General features: G+C 41.3%; 1 protein-coding gene across 4 annotated transcripts; it reads right to left on the minus strand.

Annotated features, from left to right (window-relative positions):
• Positions 1–27,105, minus strand: Sap-r (prosaposin). 4 transcript variants are annotated; one of them, XM_022843271.2, is made up of 24 exons: positions 26,999–27,105; positions 22,183–22,301; positions 21,515–21,940; positions 20,311–20,373; positions 20,028–20,084; positions 19,594–19,812; positions 18,265–18,324; positions 17,962–18,082; positions 15,038–15,174; positions 14,561–14,747; positions 14,079–14,170; positions 13,286–13,816; positions 11,075–11,269; positions 10,179–10,748; positions 9,650–9,860; positions 7,147–7,383; positions 5,440–5,546; positions 4,865–5,131; positions 3,338–4,011; positions 2,793–2,996; positions 2,325–2,499; positions 2,033–2,089; positions 1,442–1,524; positions 1–1,195 (listed from the first exon to the last, which is right to left on the minus strand). In XM_022843271.2, exons 1-23 carry the CDS (start codon positions 27,042–27,044, stop codon positions 1,444–1,446), a joined length of 4,836 nt encoding a protein of 1,611 aa, XP_022699006.1. In that variant the 5' UTR covers positions 27,045–27,105; the 3' UTR covers positions 1–1,195; positions 1,442–1,443. The 4 variants fall into 4 exon arrangements, with proteins under 4 accessions (XP_022699006.1, XP_022699009.1, XP_022699007.1 ...); XM_022843274.2 differs by lacking the exon at positions 13,286–13,816 and having other exon boundaries at positions 26,999–27,104; XM_022843272.2 differs by lacking the exons at positions 14,561–14,747; positions 15,038–15,174 and having other exon boundaries at positions 26,999–27,104.
• Positions 27,106–27,761: the final 656 nt, after the last annotated feature.

The following is a 27,761-nucleotide window of genomic DNA, read 5'->3' on the forward strand; positions in this document are numbered from 1 at the left end:
TCGGCACACTCTCGAAATTTATTTATTGTCTTTTACATAAAACAAGCGCGGTAGCATATTCGACTTAATATTATTTGGCATGCTTGATATGTCCTTCAAACTCGTCTACGAATTAGAGTAATATTTTTCAGCAGCTCATCAAATAGGCACTTATCTATTGGCTGTATATTGAGAGCCGTACGCAGTCTGAGCATATGCCATATGTTATTGTTACGGCAATTCCGACCTAGACAGCTCTACAGAGTTGAGATAACTCAAAATTTATTTTCTTGTAGTTATCCTCGTCAAAGTATCTTCATCACGCCTCGATTTATGACTAGCTGAACCATTTCAAATGCTGCATGGGGTCTGGCAATCGGTGGACGAATTGCCCGACATGGTTCATCACCGATCTGTGAATTACTGCCATTATTACCCACGCATATAGACGACGCATCTGTCAGTCAAGCGTTTCTATTCGTATAATAAAGTTCGTACTGGATTAAATTTACAGGTGTAGTTTATTGATAGTTGATTTTTAATGGTTATTCATTTAGATTAGAGAGACATTCATCTGACATCTGATCATCACAATCTGAACAGAGAGTAAAACGACGCTTTTGAAGTGACGCACGGAAAGTAGAATGAGAGTGAAAGCAGGCATGTCATTCCCGGCGCTACAACGAAAGGCTTCCCCAGTCCTAGCGATGTGAGCAGAATTTCGAACAAAACGGATTTCTCGGGTCGCTTCAGACGAAATCCTTCTTCGTCTCCCGGTTTTTAGAGGAATTTCAAGGGTACCAAAAGGGTAGCTGGCTTTACAATCAAACCTGCTGTCAGCTCACCTCCGTGTTGCTTTTGTAATCATGGTCTCATTGAATGCTATATCGAACACTCCAATTAAGCCAGCTCTCAAAAACGACCAAACGGCGAGGTCTTTCCCGCCTCCAATGTATAGCAGTCCCGATTCGATCATGATAAATTCTACAAGCATTTTTGAAATGTGCGGGTCGTTTGAAGCTGTACGTAAGAAAAAACGCACGCAGGAGGATTGCCTCCCAGAGTATCGGTTCAGAGTTAGGTATCATAAACAAATGAAGGTGCACTACCGTATTTAATAAGCATTGTTCTCAAGTTATTAAAATGAATCATTAGGAGTAATGCGTAGCGAAATATAAGTATCCAGGGTAACACCTTGAAGGAGCGGTCAAAGGATCTGAAATAACGTCAATGTACGTGCAATGTCAAAACCAAGCTCTTAGTTTACGGGCGTGGAAGGCAGAAAGCTCATTTCATGAGAGGTGGGAATCATTTATTATGAACTAAAGCTATTAGAAGGAGGTCCCATTTTGTTTTAAGAGCAAGTAACTAATTCATTGAATCGCGTAAAAAAATTGCAGTGGTCGACGATTTGACATCTTAGTAGCGAACTTTTCAAACGAAGCACAGCATGGTAAGTTACCTTTAGGCGGTGTATTTGCAACCTCTAGAGGTACACGTGAAAGAGCCTTTGTCTGCCTGTTCGGCATAGCATGCCTTAATTAGCTGAAAATATAGACACGCGTTTGTTAGAAGCATTGGAAACAACAGTATACGTACAAAAAATCATTTACATAAACATTTTATAGCTTAATTTGTTTTTACTATCGTTACATTCTACATTCGCGATTCAGTTTTTAACTCTGTAAATTACTCAAAAGTGTTTTAGGATACATGAATAATTTATCATTGCTTTAACAAGTACATTACTCGAAGAAGCTAGCTAAAAACAGAGCAAAGACCATTAACTGATTGTTTGTTCTCCACCTAAAATGTAGTCGAGCCCGATCAACTCAAAAAACGTGTAGGACACTTTAATAAAAATATATAATTATAATTAGTCGTGACGCATAATATCTTTGTCCATTCCTACTGAACAGTAACACATTTCGGTATATGACAGACATCATTCTTTCTTGTCATTATATTATGTCTTTTAAAAGATGAAGAAATTTTTAGCAAAAAAAGTAATGCTTAGAAACAAATTAATTCTTTTTATAGTGCACCAACTCACCTTGCAAATTGTGAGGTTGCTGCCGCCAATTTCCCCAGCCATAGCTGCGTTTTCGCACTGAAAGCCAACAACACAATGCGTTCGCGTAAACAATATGTGGGGTTATTTTCCATGCAATCTAATTTTCAATGAACATGAAATTTGGGTTCATCATTTAGAGTCCACTCTTGAGAAGGCCGACAAGCTTCGGCAGACCAAAGAGACACCCAGCTGGTCAGATTTCGTTCTTCGACATTAATAGAACCTTGTATGTATGGAGAGAAATATGTACGGATATGAAATTACTAATAACCTTGTGTAGGGATAGGCTCTTCATGTCAACGCAAATCGACTGGTAACCGAGTGGATTTGCGTTCGTAAGGGACATACAGTCGTGGCAGCGGGCTGTTGAGGGTCGGCGACCGGTCCGAATGCCACGCGAGCTCGGGCAAGCATGAATCGTGGGACATATGATAGAAGGATCAAGTCTAACAAAGTTTAAGAGAAGACGGGGTGAGTTACTCAAAACGTTAGGCTCATTTACCTACATTGTAAATAACAGAAAATCTATGATGTTTTCATATAGCAGCGCCGCATGTATCTTACATAAGTTGTAAAAATTTAACTTGTCCTGTTTAATGCCTATGAAACTTATTGAACTCTCAAATCTGTTCAAACGTATTTGCGAGACCAGGACCGTAAGTCAATCTAACGATCTTAAATTCCGCTATGAACTTCTGCCAATTACAACTTTTTCGAAGTACTGCTGATATGTACTGACTTTTGAGCGATGATCACCTCGAGCGCGCTTCCGTAGACGTCGATGAACTCTTTGCAGTCGCTGGCCATTCCCGGGTTCTTCAACTTCGCGCACATTTTGTCAAGTTCTGATCGAATCTCCGCCTGAGTCGCATTATCGTAGAGCTTCTCTTGAATATAGTGTAGAGAGTACTCGCATAATGTGCAGACAAGATCGGGCCCATTGCTAAAATAGCAGCAGGTAGTTAAATTGTATAAAATTAAATGTGAGCAAACTTATCGTACGAGTTGACCGCAAAACCCAGCTTTAACCTAGACTCGTTTTTTAAAGGTAATTACACCGTTTTCTTGTGCTTGTTATGTCCGCGATAACAAAAGTGCTTTTCGCTTCGATTCCCTATCATATTTTTCAAAAATTAATTTCTCGGCTGTTTTTTAGTTAGGTGGAAAAAAGTGCATAATATTCGGCACTGAACGAAAGAGATTTCTGTTCAAACAATTTAGATTCTTTTTCCTTTTTTCTATGAACGCGCCTTACATTGCTGCCTATTAATCGAACGAACTTACGTTGAACAAAGTTTGATAGCGGCACAGATGATGTCAGGATCCACCGATTCAGCGATCATTCGGAAGATTACCATACCGTCAATTTCCACCATTCGGTGGCAATCTTCTTGGTATTGGATTGGAACATAGTCGCAAACTTTTTCGATTACTTCTATAATCTTCTCGTCATTATCCTCGTTCTTGACCTCCATTGAAATGAAGTTCACAATTTTTTGGCAGTAATCGCAGTTCGTAGCTGTTGGTCGTATCGTGATTTTTGTCGGACAAACCTTAAGAGTTCGACAGACGACTTCGAGATCAGTGTTCTCCAGAATCACTCTAATTAACAGGTGAGTGTACCTGTCGACAAGATCTGTGCATTCCTTCCCATCCACAGACAGAGCTGCGCAGATCTGATCAAGACCACTCTTTATTTCGGCTTCGGCATTACTGCTATTGAGTCTGTCGCGGAGCTCGTGAACGTAGTACTTGCAAAGCTGGCATGGTGGTTCAACCCTGCTCGACAGGACGGCCTTCTTGGGGCATTTTCCAAGCGTTTCACAGATCTGTTCGGGGTCAACGTATTGTACGAGCATTTTCACGATCATATCAACGTAGCTATTAGCCATTTCTTTGCATTCGGTCGAATCATTTAGCAGATCACAAGCTTTGTCCAACTCCTCCTTGATTATGGCCTGCAGTGTGCGTCCGATGACACAAGTCAAAGGAATAATATTTGAATGATTGCGAAGTCTTCTCTGTAGTTAAGCAAAACTAGATATTTAAAAAAAAATCCCACAAGCGCATGTGCTAAAAATGTCTCTCCCACTATGATCCACCGCGATGACAGCTTCAACTGGAACCTAAACCACTCACTGATCAGTCTTCAAAATATTCCTTCAATAGCCCGCAAGTGACTTTTGTATTAACCGTACAGCTAGCAGTACGCAATAGGTGTAAACTTATCGAAATGTCGGTTAAATTCGATGTATACAATAAAATTAAGCGAAATTACGTTTTGCACGACAGCAAACTAAAAATTTACAACACCAAAACGATACAAAAACGTTAAAAAATCAGGAAAGGATAATGTGAATTGAAACTTATCTGAACGATCCAATTGTTAAGTTAAAAATTAATTTTTTCTATCAAAAATTGTTTTCAAACAATTTTGACACATTTTCAAGCTATCTTAGTCTAAAACCTATTCAGAATTTTCCGGTTTGCCTCATTGAAGTTTCGGAAGCCGCATAAAAACTAGCAATAACGTGAATCGCCAAAATTCTCAATTTCGTGGGGGGTTCGTACAGCGCGATAATATTAGACGATAAACCTTTACTCAATTTCGAAAAACAACATGCCGTCGTTTACCATAACAGGTTTGTCGTTTTGTTCAAAAAGAACTCGTACGAACACTTTTCCCCGACACCACCATGTCTATATGTGTTAATGCGTCTATTTAGTACAAGGTGTGCATATAATATTTAGGTGACGCTGAAACTCTTCGCTTAGGTACAACACCGCTAATGAAATAAACGTGAAACGTACTTCGGTATGATTTTCTTTGAGTTTGTCGTCTACCCAGGTAATGAGCCACTTGCAGAGTGAACACTTCTCGTCTGGCCGCTGAAGAGGAGCTGCCGAAATACTGGCGATGTTCTTCACCGGTTGAAGAGCTTTAGGGCACTGACGGACCTCCTCACAGATTTTGCGAGGTGGTGCATTTTGTACTAGAAGAGTGATGGTCATATCGACAAACTGTTTGACGATGAATCTGCATTCCGAAACGTTCTGGGGTGACAAAAGGTCGCAGGACTGCAAAACAAGTCAATTTCATATCGGTCTGGACGTAAATATCACAGGTACATTATTTTATACGTAAACCTAGTGAAAAATACACACCTAGTGAAGTTAAAGGACAATATTTAGATGTAAACGCAATTTGTCTAAATATAATACAGCTCCATATTACTGTTATTATTACTGCTAGATGAGAGAAGACCTATCGCACGATGATAAATGATCGTCGCGATCTACGTAAGCGTCCTTTCACTTGACGCCCGCCAATTATATAAATCGAATAAATATATGTCCTTTATGGGATGCGCAATTTGGAAAATTACCTTGTCCAGCACCTCAAGTATCTCAGATTCAGTTTGATTGTTTCCGAGCTGGTCCTCGACAAGGTTTAAGATGAATATACAGATTTCGCATTTGATGTTGATAGCTTCTAAATTGATTCACACGAAAATCGGCCAGATTAAGATTTGTTAGCTTTTCTAGTTAAATGTAAAGCCTGATGGTGATATGGAAATGTTTAACGATGCAAGCTTGTGAGAAAAACAATCAAGCTGATCTGGGGTGGTAAGCCTAGTGTCAAAGCTAAGCCCGCAACTTGACTTAATATATAGTTACTGACTGTCCACTCGACTTGTTGTCCTCCCTTCGCATTGGTAAAACAGTGATGTGGCAAATTACGTAAACTTATAGATAATCTGCCTCGAATAACTGGTCGTGATTTCGGCAATGACACTCAAATTGAGACAATTTTGAGATCGTAACAACCTGAAAAAATAAGAAGCTTAAGCAGTCGGTTCTGAATATGTTACCAAAGCAAACAGAAAACAGCAAACAAATAGTTACAATTTTATCCCTTTTCACCATAATAGTTCGCTAATCGAAATCACACTTCAACAAGTAAGCCAAAAACTCTATCAGTAACGGCATCCTGACGAGTATCACAGTCGTTATCATCTTTATCAGGATGAGTTGTCCCATCGCGTTCTGTTAACGCAGCCGCTTATCAACACCGAACACCGTGCTAATCTATATGGCCATTACTAATGTAAACACTAGCTAGCGGCAACGCTCCCTAGAAGTTGTCCTGCTTGTCATGTAATACATAGGAACGAATATGCCTTCACTTCCTTATACGGGCTTACATGGGCACGTATCGATATGCAAACGGCCCACTTGAATGCAGACAACATTGCCGCCGATTGAGTACGTGACCGCCACGCAAGCCAGCTATGCACTGAACACCTGTGACCAAATACACGGAGCTCCATTTCGGTTGGAGCCATGCGAATCGGCAAACGAGGAAGGAGTCGCTTCTCGGCGCTACCGAACCCGTCCGTTCCCTTGGCTCTCTTGGAAACAGGACTTACTTGACCCGTTCGCTCTTCCCCAATACCAGCTCAGAACTACTCCTACGGTAGGCAGTATAACACGTTCCGTTGTTTGGTGAGCAACTCAGCAAGCGGTAGAAACGTACAAATTTTATATAATATTATGTACGTTTACATTACGCTCGTAGGATCACATTTACATTGATTTACGCCGCGTGATTCTCGTTCAGCGGCTTGGGCAAAAGGGCCCATTTGCATTTCCCATAAACCGCCAATATCGATAGACGTGCACAACTCACATCTATTACGTGACTTATATTTACTATAACAGTAGTATATATACGCTTATCATTCGTTGTGCGTTAGATAAAAACTTTGTTATAGCCCGCCGTATCCATGGAAAAAGTGTAGGATTTTTTTTATAGGGTCATCATAAATCAAAGTTGTCCGTGTCTATGGATGACGAATTAAGGAAGACCTGTGCTAATCAAGTGTAGCTATTAATTAAATTCTTCAGCTCGATTCTATATAACAATAATAATAATAATAATAATAACAATAAAGGGTAACAATTATCACAAAAGTAACCTAAGTGGAGCTATCTAAGTCCTGTAAAAGAATATACGTGATAGCTTTGAAAGCTTAATTGTACGATAAGCGATAATATTTTAAGGTAGAGAAAAAGGGTGGAGAGGTACTCACGTCTGGGGCAAAATGTCAGTGCTTGACAGATTTCCTTCGAGCTAATTAAGTTCTCGATCATCTGGATGATGTAGCTGGTGTAAACATCGATCATAGTACGACACGTAGCTTGCTCATCAGTTGACAAAGCGGAACAGACCTTGTTAAGGAAGATTTCGATCTCATGTCGACTGTTATTATTTCTCAATCCAAATTCGATGATGTTCACCATAATTTGGCACATTGAGCATTTTTGGCCTGCAATTACGTTTTTAAAATGGCCATTCTATATATTATAGTTATAAATCTTTAAAATAAAACCTGTAAGTTAAGCACGTTATTTCTATGCCATACGAAAAATTTCTAAAATCAAGGTACTCGTTACGTTTATGTCTAAAAGTTAATATTTCTATGGGAAATGTTTGCCTATTGTAGCGTGCAACAAGTAGTCTTTTTTTTCAAGTCAAGATTTTTTTAATTCGGTCTAAAGCCCCCCGAAGACAACAAAAGGTACACTGATCGTGGAAATACGTCGAAGTCCTATGGGGTAAAAATTAACGACATGCATAACAGCCGAGCCAGCTGATGCACCTAGCAGATATCCGTATCACGCTGACATATCATGGAGAAGAAGCTGCCAGTCAAATCATTACTTCCATGTATAAATAAACGGTGTAAATTGTACGTCCGCTACTGCCGTTAGGCGTCTCCTCAGATGACTTGATCGTAATACGAACAAAGTGTTTATGCGCGGTTTCGAACCCAGACCACCGTGTTTCAGTGAATAAACACGTTATCATTGCACGCTCACGGAAATATCTCATACGTACTTCTATGCTTCGCTAGGAGATCATTTTGTCGTTCTGCTCATAATTAACCTAAATTCAAGTGACACTTGAAGACTACTCTTTGCTGGCAGCAAAAAAAGAAAGACACTATTGCATTGTACAGCGTTACAGGTAATAACAAACTAGTCTATTCTATGCAAAGTATTTGGTTTTAGTGAATCACACTGTACTAGAGACAATATCTCCCAGGGTCTCAGGACGACAACAGACTCAGATTATATTTGAAAACAGTGTAAACGGCCTTATGAATAAATGGCTATAGAACTGTTGATTATTTCCAAGCAAATTCAAATTCATAAAATGCCAGCGGGATCTCCAAAGTTAAGCTCCTTAACCCAATAGGACGGTTGAACCGTGAGTAGTTGAAAATAATTTATATTAAATGAGGGAATAGCTCGAATAGATGACTGTATATATCAGTAGGGACAAGGACAAACTAACGCCATTTCCTCTATTTTACATTTTCTAATGAGTCCAAAAGCTCATCATTCATTGACGGTGACGCACAGCGGCGTGAAGCCATTGTCATAAGCCTGGTTTTGAAAAATACATCACCTAGTACTTTACGTCGTAGGTTTGGGTGATATCTATGATAAGTTTCAACTGAAATCACAAGAGATTAAAAATACTTTTCACCGGTCAGTGCTGCATATAAGAGTTGTTCGAAGCTTGTGTGGTATAGCAATGTATGTAAATCCAATGACATCGCCGGAACCAAAGCTCACATACATTTATAGGTTGTGATTTACTGGATTAGCCTTCAATAAGGTCAAGAGTTAACTGGATCTTTCTTAATGTGTACATCGTACGTTGCATCACCATTTAAAATTGCAATCCTAATAAAGCACGCAAGTCTTGGCTAATCTGGGCAAGACGTTCAATCAACCTAGATTGCCGAACTGCGAACGATCGTTGGAAAGGCAACAGCATATATTGGATTGACTAATGGCATATACTATAAAATGAAAAATAGAACGACGTTTTGACGGGCCTGCGAATCGTCGTGTCCAAAACACGAGTCGAAATACGCATGAGCAACATCGAAATAGCTCATCTACCATTTCACGGCCTTCGAAGGCCGAAGACCACGAGAATTTCTATGCAACATCCGAAGCATACACGGAAACACATTCAAGTTATTTACGATAACGACGAGTTTCAGGGAAAAATAATTATTTTTCAACGTTCGTGCTACACTCGAACCAGATTCAGTCCTATATTCCCAATAGAAATGCAGCCCACAAGCATTCTAGCATCAACCAACGATTATTCGCACGCAGTATCTATGCATTCTACTTAAAGTTACTAAAAGACATGCAAGTTTATCAGGTGTCGGTTACTACACATGAAACTATGATCATATATATTGGCAAACATTATTATGAACACAAAAATACGAATAGGCACAACTAAGTTATGCTGAAAACCGCAAAACGTCATGCTTAATTAACGTAGACGGGACGCCACACGTTTTCAACTTATAGTTGCTATTGTCGCCGCGATAATGAGCACTTCCGCCTGCGTTCATCGACTAGCCGATGGGCAGCGATAGATGTGGACACATTTGTTGTTAGGTAAAAAGAAACGTTTTTTGTCATTATAGCTACGTATTGGTTGATTGACTGATCACGCAGAGGTGTAAGGAGACTATTCTCCTTGACGCATCAATCACGCACTGTTATCGAGGGGCCGCCCCATCAGGGACGAGGTCAAGCGAGGTGTGATCGTTTTGTGCGCTTCCTGCAAGTCCAGGTCCTGGCCAATATGTTTCAGGAGCTGGTCTCCGTACGTAGAAATAAAATAGCGACACTGACCAGCACTGTCAGTACTAAAAGAACTGCAGACGTTCTTCATGGCTGCGAGAATGGCTTGCTCAGTCTTGTTGTTCTAAACGAGCGGAACAAATAGAGTAGAGGGCGAAGGTTAAGACGGATAATAGGAGGCCATTTAGCTATTATTTAGAATCATCGGAAGCTAGCTTATAGCAGACACTTGTAGTATATGCCGATATTAATTAAGTATAAGGCACACTTCACACACTCATTTCATTTTGCAATATTTCTATTCATATGTCATTACAAGTTGATGTTCTCTATCGAAGTTATCCGGTAGGATCTTCATTAAATGACTTCACATTGACTGCAATAAAACACATCGTGTCGAAAACTTTCATTAGTATATTTAAGCGGTTAGCTTCACTATCACCTCAATCTGAGCCAGGACCATGGTGATGACGCTTGTATAGAGAGAGTGGTCGATGCGTACGGGAGGTCGCGCCTCTTCACAAAGACCGACTAACCAGCAGGTCTCCGAGTAGGTAGTATCTTGCTTTAAAAGCTGGAAGATCATGTCTCGGTACGCGTCAATGAAATTCTGGCACTGTAAACGCTGAGGTAAAAGCTCATGGCAGATTTCCAACTTGTTAATTGCGATTTCGTTGATGAGTCTATTGAGGATAATGTCACAGTGCATGCATGAAGGTTTGAAGACCAGTTGTTTTGGCGCAACGGTGAGCGTTTGACGAGGTTGATTGCAAAGTCCAATAACGTAACAGATTTGAACCGGTGTCACCTTTTCACGGAGCAGCTGGAAAATCAGGAAACTGTAAGTGTCGACGATGTTCTGGCAAGCTTTCTTGTCTACAGGGACAACTTTGCAGACTTGTTCCAACGCCTTAATAATAAAGGCCTCGGTTGTGTTGATAAGCGACTGTTTGACCAGCCAATCAGCGACCACTTCACAGACGTCGCAGTCGTTGTCATCAATTAACTGGCGCTGTTGACGCAAAAACGAATGAAACGTTCTCCCATTATTAATGATAGTCATTTGCAGACCAAGTTCTTTTGCGTAGCATATACTGCGATTAAATCGAATTTAACTCCTTCCAACAATATATACTTGTCCATATGATTATCCTTTTCGTTCCTGACATATTTCATCAAATAGTAACTATTATATGACGTAAGTCTCGGTGCACTTTGCGCGTAACAACGCAGGCAAACGGCTGACGTCAGCTGAAGGGACCCACATAGAACTAAATGCGTAGCATTGAGGAAATTTTCTGCTGTTAATAATCAAAACAACAACAAAGGACATTCAACCTTCGCGGCAGTAGATCGAGATTCGCAGATATCGAGCGTAGAACAGATCTCACTAGCTGGCAGATCTTGTTGGATCAGATGGACTAGCGTGCGACTGGACATAATGACGCATTTCGCACTTTTGGTCCTATTATTCGAGATGGCAGAACAGGCTTCTGTTAGGGCCTGGACGATGGTAACTTCCGTCCTGTTGTTCTACGAATAATAACGTTTTTGAAGATTTTGTTAGATAGACTTGTTAGATAACATAATTTTTTATAATCGTTAACTTCAAATAACTTGGAGAAATATGCTATATGCAAGCCCTGACACCATCGAGAAGTCGGTTAGCATTCAGTGAGCAAAGCTAACACATTTACAATACCTTAAAAAATTTTCCAATGTGTGGTCAGCGGAGATATTATTCTTAAGTTAACTAAGCTGCAAGCGTTAACTAAAACCTGTTGCTCTATGACTATCATTCATGACTTGTCGAGCACAGATAGGTTGGCGCCATAGGCTTTACTGATCCGGATTACTATTTACCGTGACCAACAAATCATCAGTGACGTATTGAGTTAAAAATCACCTGTTATTAAATTGTATTTTCTTTCGAAAACGTGTCGAGACGTGAACAAATCTGTTTCTATTAGTGGATCTAGAGGATAAGCCGGTTTCGCAAAAAACATAATCTTTTTTCATAAATTACGCATTCTAACTTTCCTATGGGACTGCTCGTTCTAAACAGAAGGACTTTCGTATTTTGTGATATCAATGAGCATTTATATACGCAAACTAACAAACAGAACATTTCAGTGTAACTTGAATTCATCTACGAGGCAGATAGCCACTGCTGTGCAATAGACCCGGTCGTTGCGGCCGCTAGTTTTGGGACGTCGGCGTCAAGTCTGTATGTGGCACTAAGCCATATAGACCTTCCGTGTGTAAGCAGATGTGGCCGAGGACTAGCGTACTTCCTCATAGGCCACGATAACGTTCTTGTGCCTCATGGTGGCTTCGGTTTTATTGCGCAATGCATTACAAAAAATAGGTAAGATGACAGCAGTTTCTCACTCGCTAATAGTTCAACCTTCTCACATTATATTGTCAGGCAATCTTAATAATCCAGGTTTTACAGTACATATATGTACATACCTTGATGAAATGTTAGGATAAATCGGTCAAAGTTGGTATATTTCTTACTCATTTTTGTTAATATGAGACCGGGTACTCGGTCAACGAGATTAGATAAAATTAGGTAATCAAAGATATAAAATATAAATTAAATATGATTTTCGATATCTGAACTTGGGGTCACATCGAACAGTCTAAACGTCTCGAATAGTAGCCTAAATCATCTGTGCTCTACAAGACCCGAATCAGAGGGTGTGTTACGCCGACACGCATACGATTTTAAGCTGTCTAGCAGCACATTTAGATGATGCGTTTGATTTTATAGGAAAAGCTTGTACGTGTTATTATTGCAAATGATTTGTGTGCCCGGCTGCAGCATAAACATGTCACTAGAGAAATGAAAACGTCACGTGGTCTTTACGTCGATATTTTATCGATATTAGAAAATAGGCAGCTGTTCAAGAAGCGATAGATCAGAGCGTTTCGGATCACAGAAAAGCATAAATATTCATCGGTACACCTTAATATTGTTGAGAACAGTATGATAGATCGCACCTTTATGCTGCCGAGATGCAGGAACGAAGAGCATATTTTCTTGAACGTAATAGATTAGCGATTCTTCGTAAACGAAACTATTGGATTGCATTACTATTATTACACTATATTATATTACAAATAGGCCTTAAAGCTCTTTAGGCAAGGACAGACTGAAGGACATAGCATCAGCTCGTCCACAGACCACGAAGCTGCGGGGGCGCAGAGGACACATATTTGGCTTCTGTGGAACTACACAAGCTTAAGTACCGGCAGATTTCGTCAGGTTCTGCTCAGCGTAGTTGGTTAAATAAGATGATTGCATTGTTAGTGCCGATGGGAGGTTCTGTGCGGGCTTTGTTAAGCACTGCGACATCATCCGATGTCACTGGCAGAGAAACATTGCAATACCAAGTCTATTTTGTTCTATTGTTTCTTATTTTTTTCTAGTCGGCCATTTCTTCTTTACCATAAGCAGTATTAGTCGAACACGTATGTTAATATGTTCATATAATTTTTGAAAAAGCTGCGTTTCAACCCCTTCACATCATCAAATGTGCACACCTTAACCTCATCGATAATCCATGTCGCGGCTAGTTTGCAGAGCTCACAATGTTTGTCCTGTGGTTGACGGGCTACGCAGCAAAGCAGCGATTTGCAGACTTGCTCGGAGGTAACGTTTTGTCTGATCAGGTTATAGATTATTTCTCCGTAAGTATCGACGACGTTCTGACACTCCGCGCGGTCCTTCCCAGGAAGAATCGAGCACAGCCTTTCATAGCCCGCAAGAATCTCGGTTTTGGACTTCATACTCCTGATCTTAGCGAGAACCCATTCGGAAATGCCAGCGCACAGGATGCAACCCTGACCTGCAACTCTGACACAATTTCTGGTCTTTGCGAATGTTGTTTGTCTCGGTTGGTCGCATACGTGCAAACCCTTGCAGATATGGTCAACCGTCACGTCTTTTCGGAGTTTTTTGTAGAGAGCTTCGATGTGCTCGTCAACAAACTCTTGGCACTTAGCAGGGTCCGCGGGAACAAGCAAACATATCTGTTGCAAGACTGCTTCAATATTGTCCTTCGCATCGTCGTTCTAGTAGAGGAATTCGATACGCATCAAGGCTTTCCGTAAGCAGCGTACTTTAACACATCAACAACACCCATCTTATCCGCTCTTGCGGTGACATTATCATTAATGGCACAGATGTAAATAACTGATACAATAGCTGGCTCACATAAAGATTTCCTTATCACTACGTACTTTATAAACACTTTAGATTGGTCACACAGAGTGGCGAGCCCGGTTAGCGAGAAGTGACAAGATGAATTATAATTTCGTTCGTATAATCACTTACGTTCAGAGCCCGGACAAGGTACCTGGCGACAAGTTGACACATTTCACAGATTTCATGTCCGATCTCAGCAGGTTTCTCTGCTGTGCGCATTACTGCAAAAACGTATTAACGATTTACATTGGCGATAGTATTAAGTATGCCCATTTGTGCTGTTAGTGAACGCTCCAGATGTTCAAACAGGCAAAAAATGATTGGGTTAATACCGAAAAATGCAGTTAGTACTTTGAAAACAAAGGATGTATAGTAAAAAGAACGGTTACGCCCAAACAACGATAGATGCGAAAAGGTAAAAAGAAATAGACAAAAACGACGCAACGCAAGGTCACTGAAGGATACTACCAAAGCTTGTCTGCCGTAAGTATTTATCTAACACTGAAATGCATTAGTAGAAGCCATCTCTGTCATTCGCACCAGCTCACCGGCAGTGTCAATATCAACTTGTTGTTTATTTCTTATCTCATCGCGGAAGAGACCAAACATACCACGATTCTGGGTAAGCTCTGCACAGAACTTGATCTCCGTACAGACTTTATGGGGGTCCATCGCGTTAACGAGTAAATGCATAATTAAGCTTCCGTAGGCCGCAACCATGTTCCGGCACTCGTTGCGCTGGTTATCAGGAAACCATGAAGAGTCGCACACTTCATTAATCAAAGCGATGATATCATTCTGAAGAGCACATTAATCGACAAGTCAATACAACTTAGAGAATCGCTAATTCAACGAATTGTCTGAGTAGCTCATGCTCAGGGCAAAGCGCACTGAATAGTTCTTTAAATCATAGATTTCTGTGCAATTCTGAAGGCGCGCTTCGCGACTCAAAAACGGATCTAGTGCAGAAAGACGCCATATGAAGACGATCGAGGAATTTTTTAAAGAACACCTTACAAAAATCATCGATCTTCTCTATTTTGTTGTTGGAATCGCAATCGTTGTTTAACCGCGACACTCGTACGCACCTCAGTTGTCGTTGCGTTCAGCATAGTTGCTACCCACGAAACAACGAGCTCGCATGTAGTGCAGACGCTGTTCAGGGACGGGTCTTGGTCCCGACTAACGACGTCATTCAGACTGATTTTAATGGGTTTGCGATTATCTGTGAAGTTTAAAAACACGCTTGTAGCATTGGGGCAAATCTCGAGAAGCTTACACACCCCACCAGCTGTTGTCACGTTGTGATGTTCGATAAGGTCCAAAATTTGTGGAGCGTACGTATCCTTGAAACGCTTGCACGGAACGAGAATTTGCGGATACTTGTTGCATACTTCATCGAGAGCGAATTTAATTACAACCTAAACAAAGATGTACTAAATTACCGACTATTTTTTTAACGGTGCCGTTTGGACCTATTGGACCGTTCGATATCGCCTTCATTCGCTGGTTATTGTCGCCAACCACGACAGGATCAAGATCAACAAGCCTTGCTAAAAAAGGCCTTTATGCTGAACAGTCAAATCATTTCGAGGTGTTATTGATGCTTACTCTGTGTCTTCGTCCGTTGGCGAACAGGAACACCCATTCCATAGCTGTCATACATACAGTACAGTTCTGAGATGGTTCCTGGAGGCTTGCTGCTTCCAAGCGTTGCAACGCATCGATTAAGTGAGTTTGCGGGAGCCGCAGCTGATCCTGGCTACGTAGTTCATTAACGTTGGCCTCCTCAATGATGGCTTTTACGTCTCGGAGTACGTACATATCAATAAGGTTGAAGCATTTTCGGCGCAACTGCAAATTCACTATCAGTCCGCGCACCCCTTCCATAGCATACTCTACAAATCCCACGGTTTTGTTCTCAGGAAGAAGCGCTCGGATGTCTCGTAGCAGGAAACGACAAACTTGACATTCGAGCTCTTTGACATCTATGGTGTTGACAGGAACAGAGAGCTGCTTTAAAACAGGAACAATTGACAGCTTCTTTTTTGCACAACACAATGCATGAAAATCTTTCAAGAGAGGTGTTGTCTAGTTAACATGGTTTTCGTAATGTTTAAAGCATACAACCGATCGTATCATAATATCATGCAACCCATATCCGGACGAGGAGTAGGGGGTCTGTTGTTGCACCAGAAAAGGCGCGTTCCGCAGATCCATTCGGAGTCCAACTTGGGCTCATGATCATGAATCAGTAAGGGGAAGATAGTCGCAACAAAAATCCATGCATGTGAATTGGCCAAACGGAAGAAATACACACAGGTCTTCAGCGAAGGCTTTCACCTTGACCTGAATTATTAAATGAGCTCTGTGTTAATTTTTTTCCAAAACTAAAAATAATCAGTAATCTTATTCGAAAATTGGATCAAGTTTTTTTTTATGCCCCTCTTGTTTCTTTCTTTAAATGAAGTGATTTCTTTCTTTGCAAGTATTCTACTTATTTAGGTTCGATGAAAGCCGACAAACGCAGAATTCTAGATTTGAATTTCTAATTCTGCTTTCGACTGCACGCTTACTTCAGTTTGATCTGTTTATCCGGTTATTGCTGTGCTCTCTATGCGACCTATATAAGCCATGTGATCGAACTTCTATTTATGGACATTTCGTGTCAACACGGTACTTCGTTGAAGTTTGAATACAGGAACGGGAGTGTGCTACGTCGTCAAGTACATCAGACACTTCAATCGAAGTGCTTTTGTAGACGAGTTATCTAAGGAAATCGATGAACACAGCGCAAGTTACGCAAGCAAACTGATTTGCCACGGTTCCGAAGAGAATGTGGCACGCATCATCTTAAAGCTAGATCTATTAATCTCTCAAGCTTTGTTCGAGCTCAGTCTCTTCACGTCGTGACGTCCTCGAAATAAGAGTAAAATATGTGCATAGTTATGGTTAATTCGTGTCCACGTCGTTTCCTTACGTATCCCTTGCGTTTTTTTTTACAGTAGTAGTAGTAGTAGTAGGGTACAGTAGAATTGAGTTCGGGCAGACGCAGTCGACGGAACATACCGGCAGATTTCTGTCAACAAAATGCGTGCCATTTTCTCTATTCGCGGGTGCAACAAAGCTTAAATCGTACAACAGAATCTCCAAAAAGCCCTTTAACATTATGCCATGCATGTAAGTTTTCACGCAGTGTTTCGAATGTGGGATTTATTGTATTCACATACGATGCTAACGTGCAGTTACACAGACCTGTTCTCTGTTATATTGCTATTAGATACGGTGAAGATGTAATAGACAGCTTGCGAAACAAAAAATTAAAGGATAAGTTTGCCCAGTGCCACGGTGTCACCCGGGAAGGTGGCGTTCGCAATATACGTGCAGGCGCTGCATGCGGCACCCTCTATGCTCATCTCTGTAAATGCATCTGGGTGTCACTGATATCATATACCAATGCGTATTCCATGCAACTTCGATCAAATAACAGAACACTAATGGATGCTGCTTAGCAGAAGAAGTGGATCTGCCGGCTGGACCAGTTTGAAATGAAAACGACAAAAACAGGGTCAAATCAAGTGGCGCGGTATTAGTCTCCAATAATGCATATTAGATGAACAGGGAATGCAGAGAGAGGTAAGTTTATCAAGAGACACAAGACTCCTCGATGGAAGCTTTATAGTAACAGCATTGCCTAGCATAAATATTAGTTTAAGCCAAGAACGGGCCCTTAAATGCTTCATATTAGGCTCTTAGGGGGTATCCGTACTGCAGCATCAGTTGAAAGCTGTTCCATTCGAATGAAATGGCAGGTAAAGGATTAGACGTCGTTATCAAGTCTGTAACTCAGCTGATAATGGCGGGGTGTTAAAAGGGGAAATAACGAGAAATTTAAATAAAAACTAAAAGCGGATAATAATTTTAGTAAAAAGTTGTCCTCGATATTGTTTGCCGTCTCCGTAAGTGCAGCCAAACCGCTAATAGAGTATAATGGCTCTCGCATGTCACGTACTGTTTTGTCGGCTTATCGCAGAAGTTAGTCGAGCCATCGGCAGTGAATCGGTCGTTGCAGTGACCTCGAACTTCGCGGAAGCCGAACACAGACCTAGAAGCCTGCAAACCACAGGAGAATTCTGAGAAAGAAATGCAATCATTTTAGTTCCTTATTCTGCATTCATTGTTCTGCTAGAAAATTCAATTTTCATAGCAAACGAACGTATTTCGTTCGCTACTATTCACTTAATAACTTCGTAGACATACCTAACACTTAGTAAATATAACTAAAACAATACAAATAGAACGCAAACTAATTTACCAGAAAATTGAGCAGTCCATCGTAAGCTACGTCGAAGTTCTTCGTCACTTGATCCAAACACTGCAAACAAATGAAGGTGGGTTATCATATGCGATCTGATACGATGTACATTAGTCGTAATGCCACAATGTGCCCGATGAGCCCGCCTCCCTCGGTGGCCTCGACGTCCTTGCTACCAGAATTTTTGATCTTTTTCAGATAATTACAATCCAGCGAGTTATAGCTAGATGTTGAAAGCAGAAGCATACCGCAAATGGCCGTTAGTGCCTCCCGGCCACCGCTCTATCGATGCGAGATCCTTAACTGCACTCAAGGCGCAGGTTCTCGTTAACGATATTCTAGCCCAGCCTCCCTTTAAGCCTATCACATCACCCCACTTGGACGGTTCGTGACAGTATTTAGCGGCGCAGAACGCCATCTGGGTGCCCCATTACGATAACGGCCTAGCAATATTTGACAAGTACATAAAGACGATAACGAACCATGTCCTGAACATCCCTCAGTTTTTTAGTTTGCAGAAATTTCTTCGTCTTTTTGAAAGCCAACCTGCAACTTGGATGCTCGCGGCATCAAAACGGGCCATTTGGAGGGCCGACCAGGCTGGCGAGTAAAGGAGACATAGGACAGAATTTACGTGACGATATCTAACTCTCGGAATAAACGTTTACTGCAGACAAAGCGTATACAAAAAGTTTTCGTCATATAGCCTTCTGCTATGATTATTAGATTAGGGAACGTTACAGGAACGAAAACTCGGTTATGATCACTCAGAGCGAGCCAAATTTACACTTAAATAGCCAATTTATACTTAAAGCTCAATACGTAGCAGTCACATGACGCGATTTTAATTAGACATATGTGTGATTATTAGAACGTATTTTTATCTACTTCAAAACCCAAGTATGACCGTTTCAATGCTTAAGCGATTCCGAAATACTCTCCGCTTGATGCTGTTGCTGCAGCAGTATTTTTAGGCAGCTTTCAACTAGAAACAGACACCCCATTAATGATATGAGTGTGTCTGAGAGGCCCTACACGCTGGCGAAACAAACACGTAACACACTGCGCGTAAGCAAATTGCCGGATACGTAAAACCTCTCGTCTACGTATATATCAACATTGTACTCCTATTTCGTTCTAATAGCATTGGATAATACTGGTAGTAATATTCGCTTGGCGTTTAAACAGCTATCGTTTTTGTAGTCATTTCAGCAGCTTTGTTTCACGGAACGGCACTGAACGGCTTGAATGATGACCTATTCGTAAACCAAGATACAGATAGTCGCTAATATGATTATCCATTATCGTTGATCAGCGAACGCTTCTTACCTCCTTGGCCAAGGAACCGGTGTCCCTGCAGATGCCTTCAAGGACAGCTTTAACTTGCAGCTTGGTAGTAGTATTATTAAACTGAACAATTAGCTGATGCAGCATTGCTTCACAAAACTCGCATTGAACATCTCCGTACGGTCTAAGGTTGACAAAGTTCGACGTCGGCAACATATCTCCCGGGCATTGCTCGAGGGCTTGACATGAACGTTCCGGAGTCTTTAGCAGAGAAACCAATACGTTTTTATCCACTAGGAAATATTGTTTCTGGTGCGATGATCAGTTCTGAGTACACGGTCTAAAGTCATTTTTCTCACGGCAAGGGTTGCCTCGAATCTACATCTAGCAAAAAGCTACCATGACTACACTGGTATATTTTGTAAATAACTGATTTTAGAGGTGCGAGAGGACAACTTTAGGTCGATGTTACTCACATCCTTCTTGACGGCTTCGAATAATTTGTCAACATAAATCTGCGCAAACTGTTCGCACTGAAAACGGTCAGAAACGTGTTATTCAGATTGTTTCTCGTTTAGTAATTTTTGAGCGAAAAAGGTGAACCTAGGTGATAGGTTGCTAGCTACGTTACGGCAACCGCAATCCAACGTACTTGGACGCCTATTCGCTAGAAAATTTCATGTCAGTAAAATGGCGGTTCGACAAAACGTCAGTATTTTTCATTCGTTTAAATCGGGATCGTTTTAGTCGCTTGGATACCTGTTGCTTTCTGTTTCCAGATTCGACTTCGCAAATCTTCATGAAGCCATCAACGACCTTATCCTGCCAGAATAGAAGAATTACATTTTAATATTAGCTATCTTCGTTCGCTGTTACCCCGGTTTCGACAAAACACATTTAATGCATACCCTTATTAGAGCGTAACCTGTTACGGCTTCATGTGTCGGATAGTAGTATTTGCATTGCACTATAGAAATTTACGAATGTTACGGGCTCATAGAAGCGTAGCAAAGCCCCTTTTTAAAACATCAGCTGCACTTTTACCTTCATCCGGCACGTACAGGTAAAAATGTCTGCCTACGACGGATAGCAACCTTTGGTAGTTTAATAGGCCTATTTAGGGCTACCTGCAGTGAAGAAACTTTAAACAGTGGCACGGAGATATATCGCAGAAATAACAGCTGAGAGTCGACTATGAACACAGGCAACAGGGTGCGTACATAAGCTTTGAAATAATCCGAAAAGTCAAAAAGAAGCAACCGATTCCTGTAGAAACAAAAATCTATTTAAACGATCCATTGTACGTATTCTCCTATGAAAATCTACTGTTTACTATTTATTGCATTTTTATATAAACGGCATCAGGGAGATCGAAGCTTTGCGCGGTCTCGATGTCGTACACAGCAGATTTTTCTGTGAATTTCGATGATGTCTACAATTATCACGAGAAAAGAATATGGACTCTGATAGAGAATTATCTGACGTAAAGTTGCTCTAGTTAAAGCGCGATGTCTGCCTACAGACACGTTCTAAGAGGCATCCCGTGGTGCGCGCCGTTCTTGTCATCGTTATTGTTGTTGCTGCTGTTATCGTAGCGGTTGCTTGAACCCTATTGGTTAATAACGAAGAAGAGGATTGAAAAGCTGTGGGATCTGTTCACGAACTAAAAATAGGCTTCCGTCTGTCTTACTTTGATGCAAAGTGACAGACCGGCCTCAACAACGTGGAAAGTGGTAAGCTGTCATTAAAAACGCTCTAAAAATGTGTGAAACGTCTTTGCAGTCCGTTTACCAAAGTTCTCCATCCCAAAGGCAAACCCTGGCGGTGGTTTCCATATCGCAGTGCAGACATTACCATACGAGCGAATAGCACAATACCCGTTTGTATATACTACCTATCAAAACATTTCTTTCTCGTAAGTACTACATATGTATACTGCGATCCGTTCCAGTAAGTATCATACCTGAGGAATTAATTCAGCGAAGGACACGGCTCGTCTGATGGTGTTTTTGCAAGCGTTGCACTTGGCCTCCTCATGTTCCTTGGAAAGCGTTACGTAGCTAACACGATCGAATAGCCCGGCTTTTTTGGTCGACGCCCAACAAAGACCGCAAATGCTACATACTTGGGTGGGATTCATCCTGGATACAAGCACGTCATTAAGCTCATCTACAAACAAATTCATCAGCTTTTTGCACAGGGTATTCAGAGGCGTGACGGGCAGAAAGATGTCACAAGATCCATCGACAACCTGCCTTATTTCAGACTGAGTCTCGTTGGTGAGAAGTTGATGTCTAGCTTGCTTAACCATTTTCTTGCACAATGCGCAGAGTTCAGTGTCATTTCCAACGGCCGAGGAATCGGTTAGTTCCCAACGTGGAACACAGCTCTATGACGCGTCACACATGAATAGCGTACCGCAAACATCGCAAAAAGTCATTCGTTAATTTACGTCTTTTTACCTTGGCTTGTTGGCGTAAGTGGACGTATTCATTACACTGTGATCTCGAAATCACAAATATACTATATCAGTTTAGCTTCATACTCTGCTATGAAATCCCTAGTAATGTGAGCTTTTGAATTTTCTTCGTTTTTGTTTGTTGTGTCACTAAATAGATTTATTATACTGACCTTAGTCACTTTACATTGAATCGAGATCCATAAGTTGGCGCACGCGGTGTCGAGGGACCGGCATAGGGAATCCGACGCGTCTATGGCGGGAGACTGCACGGCGGAACCATCAGCTCTGGCTGCAAACAAAACGGACCGCAGTAACGCTTGTCACTCACGATACACAATGATAATTAGTTACGGTGAGCTAAAAATGTAAACGAAAGTTATGATCGGAAAAACGGGAACACAAATATCCAAGTACTACACGCATAATGATGGTCGATTAGACAAAGTAGGAAAGACGTTTTGTGATCTTTTGAATGTTCGTTTTGTATTCATATAAAGTATATGTGGATGCAATAGATATCGTGTTTATATATAGAAGAATCGAATCATCGCTTAAGTGGATAGAAAGTCTAAACTCTAAAAATAGCATATCGCCGATGGGCAGCCGAGATGCCTGGCGCGCTTGCAATGGGCAGTAAATCTGCTCATGAAGAGCAACACCGCAGCATTAAATAAAGCAGAGGATAAGCAACCCCTCACAATTCTCGCTATGGATATGTAACCGTATAAAGAATTACGCTCCTTGTGTAAGACTATTTTCATCATTATCTCATACCGTATTATTATTTAATTGTCCGGCCATGGTCTTGTCATAACATAATTTTTTGGCCATATTGTGCGTATCCTATGTCAAAGCCTTCCGTAGTGCGCCCAGCAGAGCGCGCCACGGCAAGCTTTCAACGGCGATATAACATTCGAATTATAATAGGTGAAATGGGAGATCGTTTCTGCAAACGAACGGTCTATTCGTCTAAGGCAGCGGATTGTTGAACAGAAACTACATCGACGATTGTCGCCATATTGTTTGTCTCCCATTGATCGAATGATTATCACGCAAGTGATGTCACACAAGTGATGACTAAGTAGGTACGTCGAGACGTTTCGTATCGGCCAGCTGAAACAGCCTCTTTAGTGGCAATTTTAAATGGCGCCACATTACCGACCTTTTTGCTTGAACTCATCGTTTCAAGCTCAGTCAGTGTGTCAGTGTCGATATGATCAATTGTTGCGTATATATTTGAAAAAATTCAGCTATTTCAAGTTCGCTGCTTGACCGTCATACATAATCACTTGATCATTGCTTCGAGCCCCGTCACGAACGATACGTAACTTCTACATGACATGACCAAGTAGAATGATTATTCCTCATAAAGGGCCAAAAATTATCCGTACGTTCCCTAGAGTTTGAAATTCGAAATGCAAATGGATGCAAACACAATGCCGACATCGGCTTCGACATGGCGGGAAAAAATGGCAGACAGCACGTACTAGAGAATCGTGGACGCCACTTACGGAAGTATGACTAGTACTACTTATATAGTTCGTGCCGGAAGAATGACAAACACAACCGAGGTCGCATGCCACTGTCAAATACGCGACCAGTAAAGCTCCCCACTGTTCGTGTCTGGTACTGAGCGTTAAGCGGCACATTCCTCATTGCAACGCGAGTTACAGAAGAGCAAAATGTAGCAAAGGGTAGGATCGACTTGATACGGACTGCTTAGCTACACTGACTGAAAAGCAGGACACTATCCACGATTTCTCGATTTACGCATTTCTATTTGTCTCGCAAAAAGATTCCCTTGCTTTTTTATCTATATTGTTATTATGAGTATGGCACAAGAACAAACGAATGCTGATAAATGGTGGGACGACACTATGAAACCTGACAAACCAAAAAAGTGCTTTCAGAACTGGACAAACAAACAAACAAACAAACAAAAAGATCAGCTTAGCTAAGTATGCTAATTCTCATCATTATAAGTAAATCAGTTGAGGTAGCTAATAATATTGTAGGCGATCTTTCGCTGAAATGGGAAGAGCTTAGTAAAAAAGCACAGTAATGTTTTGCACGGGTTTGCATACGACGACCGTGGTCCCATATACAGCACACATCTTAAAGGCAAAGATCTAGCTGGGACAATTATCTTGGGCCAACCATAAATTGTCTTTAACAAGCTGAAAATAGGACACCGACGTTCAGAACCGGATTCAGTTTGTCGGCTGGCAGTATATCAAAACACCGGTCACTAATGAAAGCAATAATCGTATTGATCTGAATAAAGCGAGGCGTGTTTAGACAACAATCAGACTTTGCCAGTTTCTTTCCAAAGCTATTCGATTGAGTTGGTCTATGACTGCGTCGTAGCGTAAAACCGCGTCGGCTTTGATGGCGGCGTAACACGTAGGATACTCAACGAAAACAGTTGCCGCCAAAGAAGAAAAACATATACGCGCAAATAATCTTTTCGCGGCTGCACATCAGTAACTTCGAGGTAATAACACATAGTCAATATAGGTCTCTGTCGAACGGTAGGATAAGCCTAATTTAAACTGCCTACGCGTCTGTGGCTGGACTATGGAATACGCAAATGAAATCAATCAAAGGCTACAGACGATAGCGTAAACAGTGTATTTCTCGAAAATTGTGTCGGCGTCTCAACGTTCTAAGACACTTAGCAAATAATAACTAGGACAGTGATAAAACTATAACTTCACCAATAAAATGGTCGATCCTTCAACTTTCTATCAATGTCGATCATGGGTCGTAACTGCACCATTAATGCACTTCTCTGTGAACCTATACGAATTCACATGAGCCAAAAGGCTTTCGTTATAAGTGTAACCGTTTTTGGTAACTGATTTAGGAAGATCTTATGTTTGCAATAAACATTTTACTAGCTAGATTGATGACTAGATAACGTCACCTGGTAACGGAAATTAAAGGAGAAGAGTGACTAATTTACCGTATTATAAGCTGCCGTAATTGACGTCTTTGATTGAAATTTACTAGCAAACTACAGACTATTTATTGGAAATCTATTTTCGATTCCAGACAGCGGTATATTAGCTCTCATCACTAACATCGCTGGCGCTGTCAAGGGGCACATTTCCACCGCTACTCAGCCTAGATTCGTTGTCCCAAATCAAAACGATCGAGTCCACAAAAATCAAGAGGGTATAAAAAAAAAAATAAAATCCCGGATCTTGCAGGACTTTCTTAATAATGTTAATTTTGATTCAGTGAAAAGCTACAAAAAAGATTATCTCTCACACAATTGCTCGCCCCAAAAGCATAGAAGGTTCATAGGTCCGTTCCTTAGGCCGTTAAGCATTGCTTTAGACGGCTGGCTACCAGTAATAAACAAGAAGTTCCTTCACCCGCTATCGAAACTAGACTACCACATATCCTCGACTTTAGTAGGTAGATAAAGAAGCAATACACACAAGCAATCGTTTGGTCCTTCCGAGCTTCCAGAATCTCACTTGAAATTGAGCTCTGCGTGCTCTTTTTTCGCACGTAATTAGGGAAAGCTCTAAATTTCTATTTGTCAACTAAGGGCGAATAGGTGGGTTTTGCTGCGAGATTTCCTTAATGGGGGTGCTTGTTTCTATTGACATTCGTAACATGCACGTAACCGAACAACGTAAATCTTATCCCAGTTCAATACAGTTACTACACAGTTTACCACGAGAGTTTGTTTCGTTTGTCTACTGCGAAAGATCGCGCTGACAATTAATATCAGTGAGTCGAGTCACTCTCATTCAGCATAAATGCTAACGTAATCACGATGCTATCACTTGCATCGTCAGACCGATATGAATTAACCATTAGATATTTAGGTGGACTGTGATAGGCAGCGAAGGTTATACAAAAAAGCCTAGGTTTCAATCCCCTTAAAAAGAGAAGGTGTATCGTGGAGATCTGTTACGCTTGCTGGATCAGCCCAAACAGATTGTAAATGTTACCTATTAGTTTATATTACTTTAGAATTATTAATATCTTTCTTAATTCAAAATTCCAAAAACGTTTTCCACCAAATTCCTGCTTGTTGTCGGGTGAAGTTATGCTTATCTTGCGGTAGCTTTTATCTTATCATTGTTGGGCCAAAAAATCCGCTTGGCGCCTATATACTTTGAACCCAAGTATAAAGAATGTAACTGTGTAATTGATACTAGAGAGGCTTACGAGTACATAGTAACCGACATGCATATCTTTTAAACACGACGGTAAACAAGTGAGTAAAGCAACGAGACTTTTTGTTGATATAGCTTTATGTAAGTGTTGTACAAGACGGGTTCCTCTAGAAGGGCCGCAGCAGGGTTCATTGTTCCAGCGTGGCTGGTAAAAATAAATCGCAATAAGACCTGTCTCCAGTGAAGCGCATATTGATCAGCTATCATACGCCGCAGCCTTCCAGGAGCCGGGAGGGTATATTCCAGAAAAACAAACTGATTGCTGTTCGCATTAGTGCTGGCTTGGATTAGTCAATGACAGCAATAGCCAGCACGCTTACTGCCGTAGTGCACAATAGGTCATCGGAACTTGGTGCGTCCCCTTAAAACGAGAAGGTGTATCGTGGAGATCTATTGCGGTTGCTGGATCAGCCCAAACGGATCGTAAATGTTACCTATTAGTGAAACGCGCAAAGTATATTGGCACCCATAAGAAAACAACTGGAAGAAACGCAAAGAAGAGATACAGCTATTGATTTATGTGATGATGGTTCGTAGCCAGCTGAGCTCACGGCTCTTTACGCTTAGCTGCGTACGCACACGAATCGCTTCCAGTCGTCACGATCATCATATGAACAATGCGTACAGCTTTGACTCTATAACCACATTTTACTCTGAACGGACGCAGAACCTTTCCGAGCATCTATGTGAAGATCTATTAGTGAACTAGCGTAACGAACGTAGGATCTCTGTCCGTCGTTAGAGGTGCAATTGTTGCCAATGTGCCGAAATACAAACAGTCGTTACTTACCCGCGAGCGCGACGCATAGCAGGGTAACCGTGGTAACTAGATGCATCTTTTCCGCACTGAGGAGTTTGGTGCCGAACGGACGCTTTTATACTTAGCGTGTCGAGTCGCACCGGCTGATAGAGGCGGTGGAGGTACACGTCACTCTCGAAAACTGTCGACGCTCGTAGCTAGGGACGCTATCCACGAATGCTGCCGGGGACTTTCCTTGAACCGGGGCTGCTCGGTGCCCGTCGCTGTTGCTGGAACGGAGAGGGCAAACGAAAGAATAAATAGTGTGCTAATGCCCGTCGCGAGATCGACATTAGTGATCGATTCAATTTCAAGCGAATTCAATCGCTTCCACGGGAGATGCTTGCAGAGCAGCACGAGTGCACACGACAATTCAGTGACAGATCTACCCAGTCGTACTATTACCATTTTCATCAGTATTGCTATACAGCTTTAAAAAGCATTACTTTGGTTAGCTCCTCGAAAGTCTTAGTGCGTCCTCTGGATAACGTGTACAGAGAGTTATACACATTTAACTAAAAATACCTAGACGATTTAGATAGCTGACTAGTCAAATACTGGTATGGACAACAAGGTCTTTTTATTGGCCTAAAAGCTCATTATTCCGGCCGTTTAATCAAACCTTCTTACGGGTTACGTGTAATGATTCTAATGAAATGGGTGCCTCCAAAGTTCTTATTTTATAGGACAACGAACACGCTTGACAAGTAATTAGCAGTAGGTAAAACAGACCAAGTTCTATTTCGTAGCTCTA

The sequence above is a fragment of the Varroa jacobsoni genome, unplaced genomic scaffold, assembly GCF_002532875.2.
Source record: "Varroa jacobsoni isolate VJ856 unplaced genomic scaffold, vjacob_1.0 scaffold_1052, whole genome shotgun sequence".
Classification (NCBI taxonomy): Eukaryota; Metazoa; Arthropoda; class Arachnida; order Mesostigmata; family Varroidae; genus Varroa; species Varroa jacobsoni.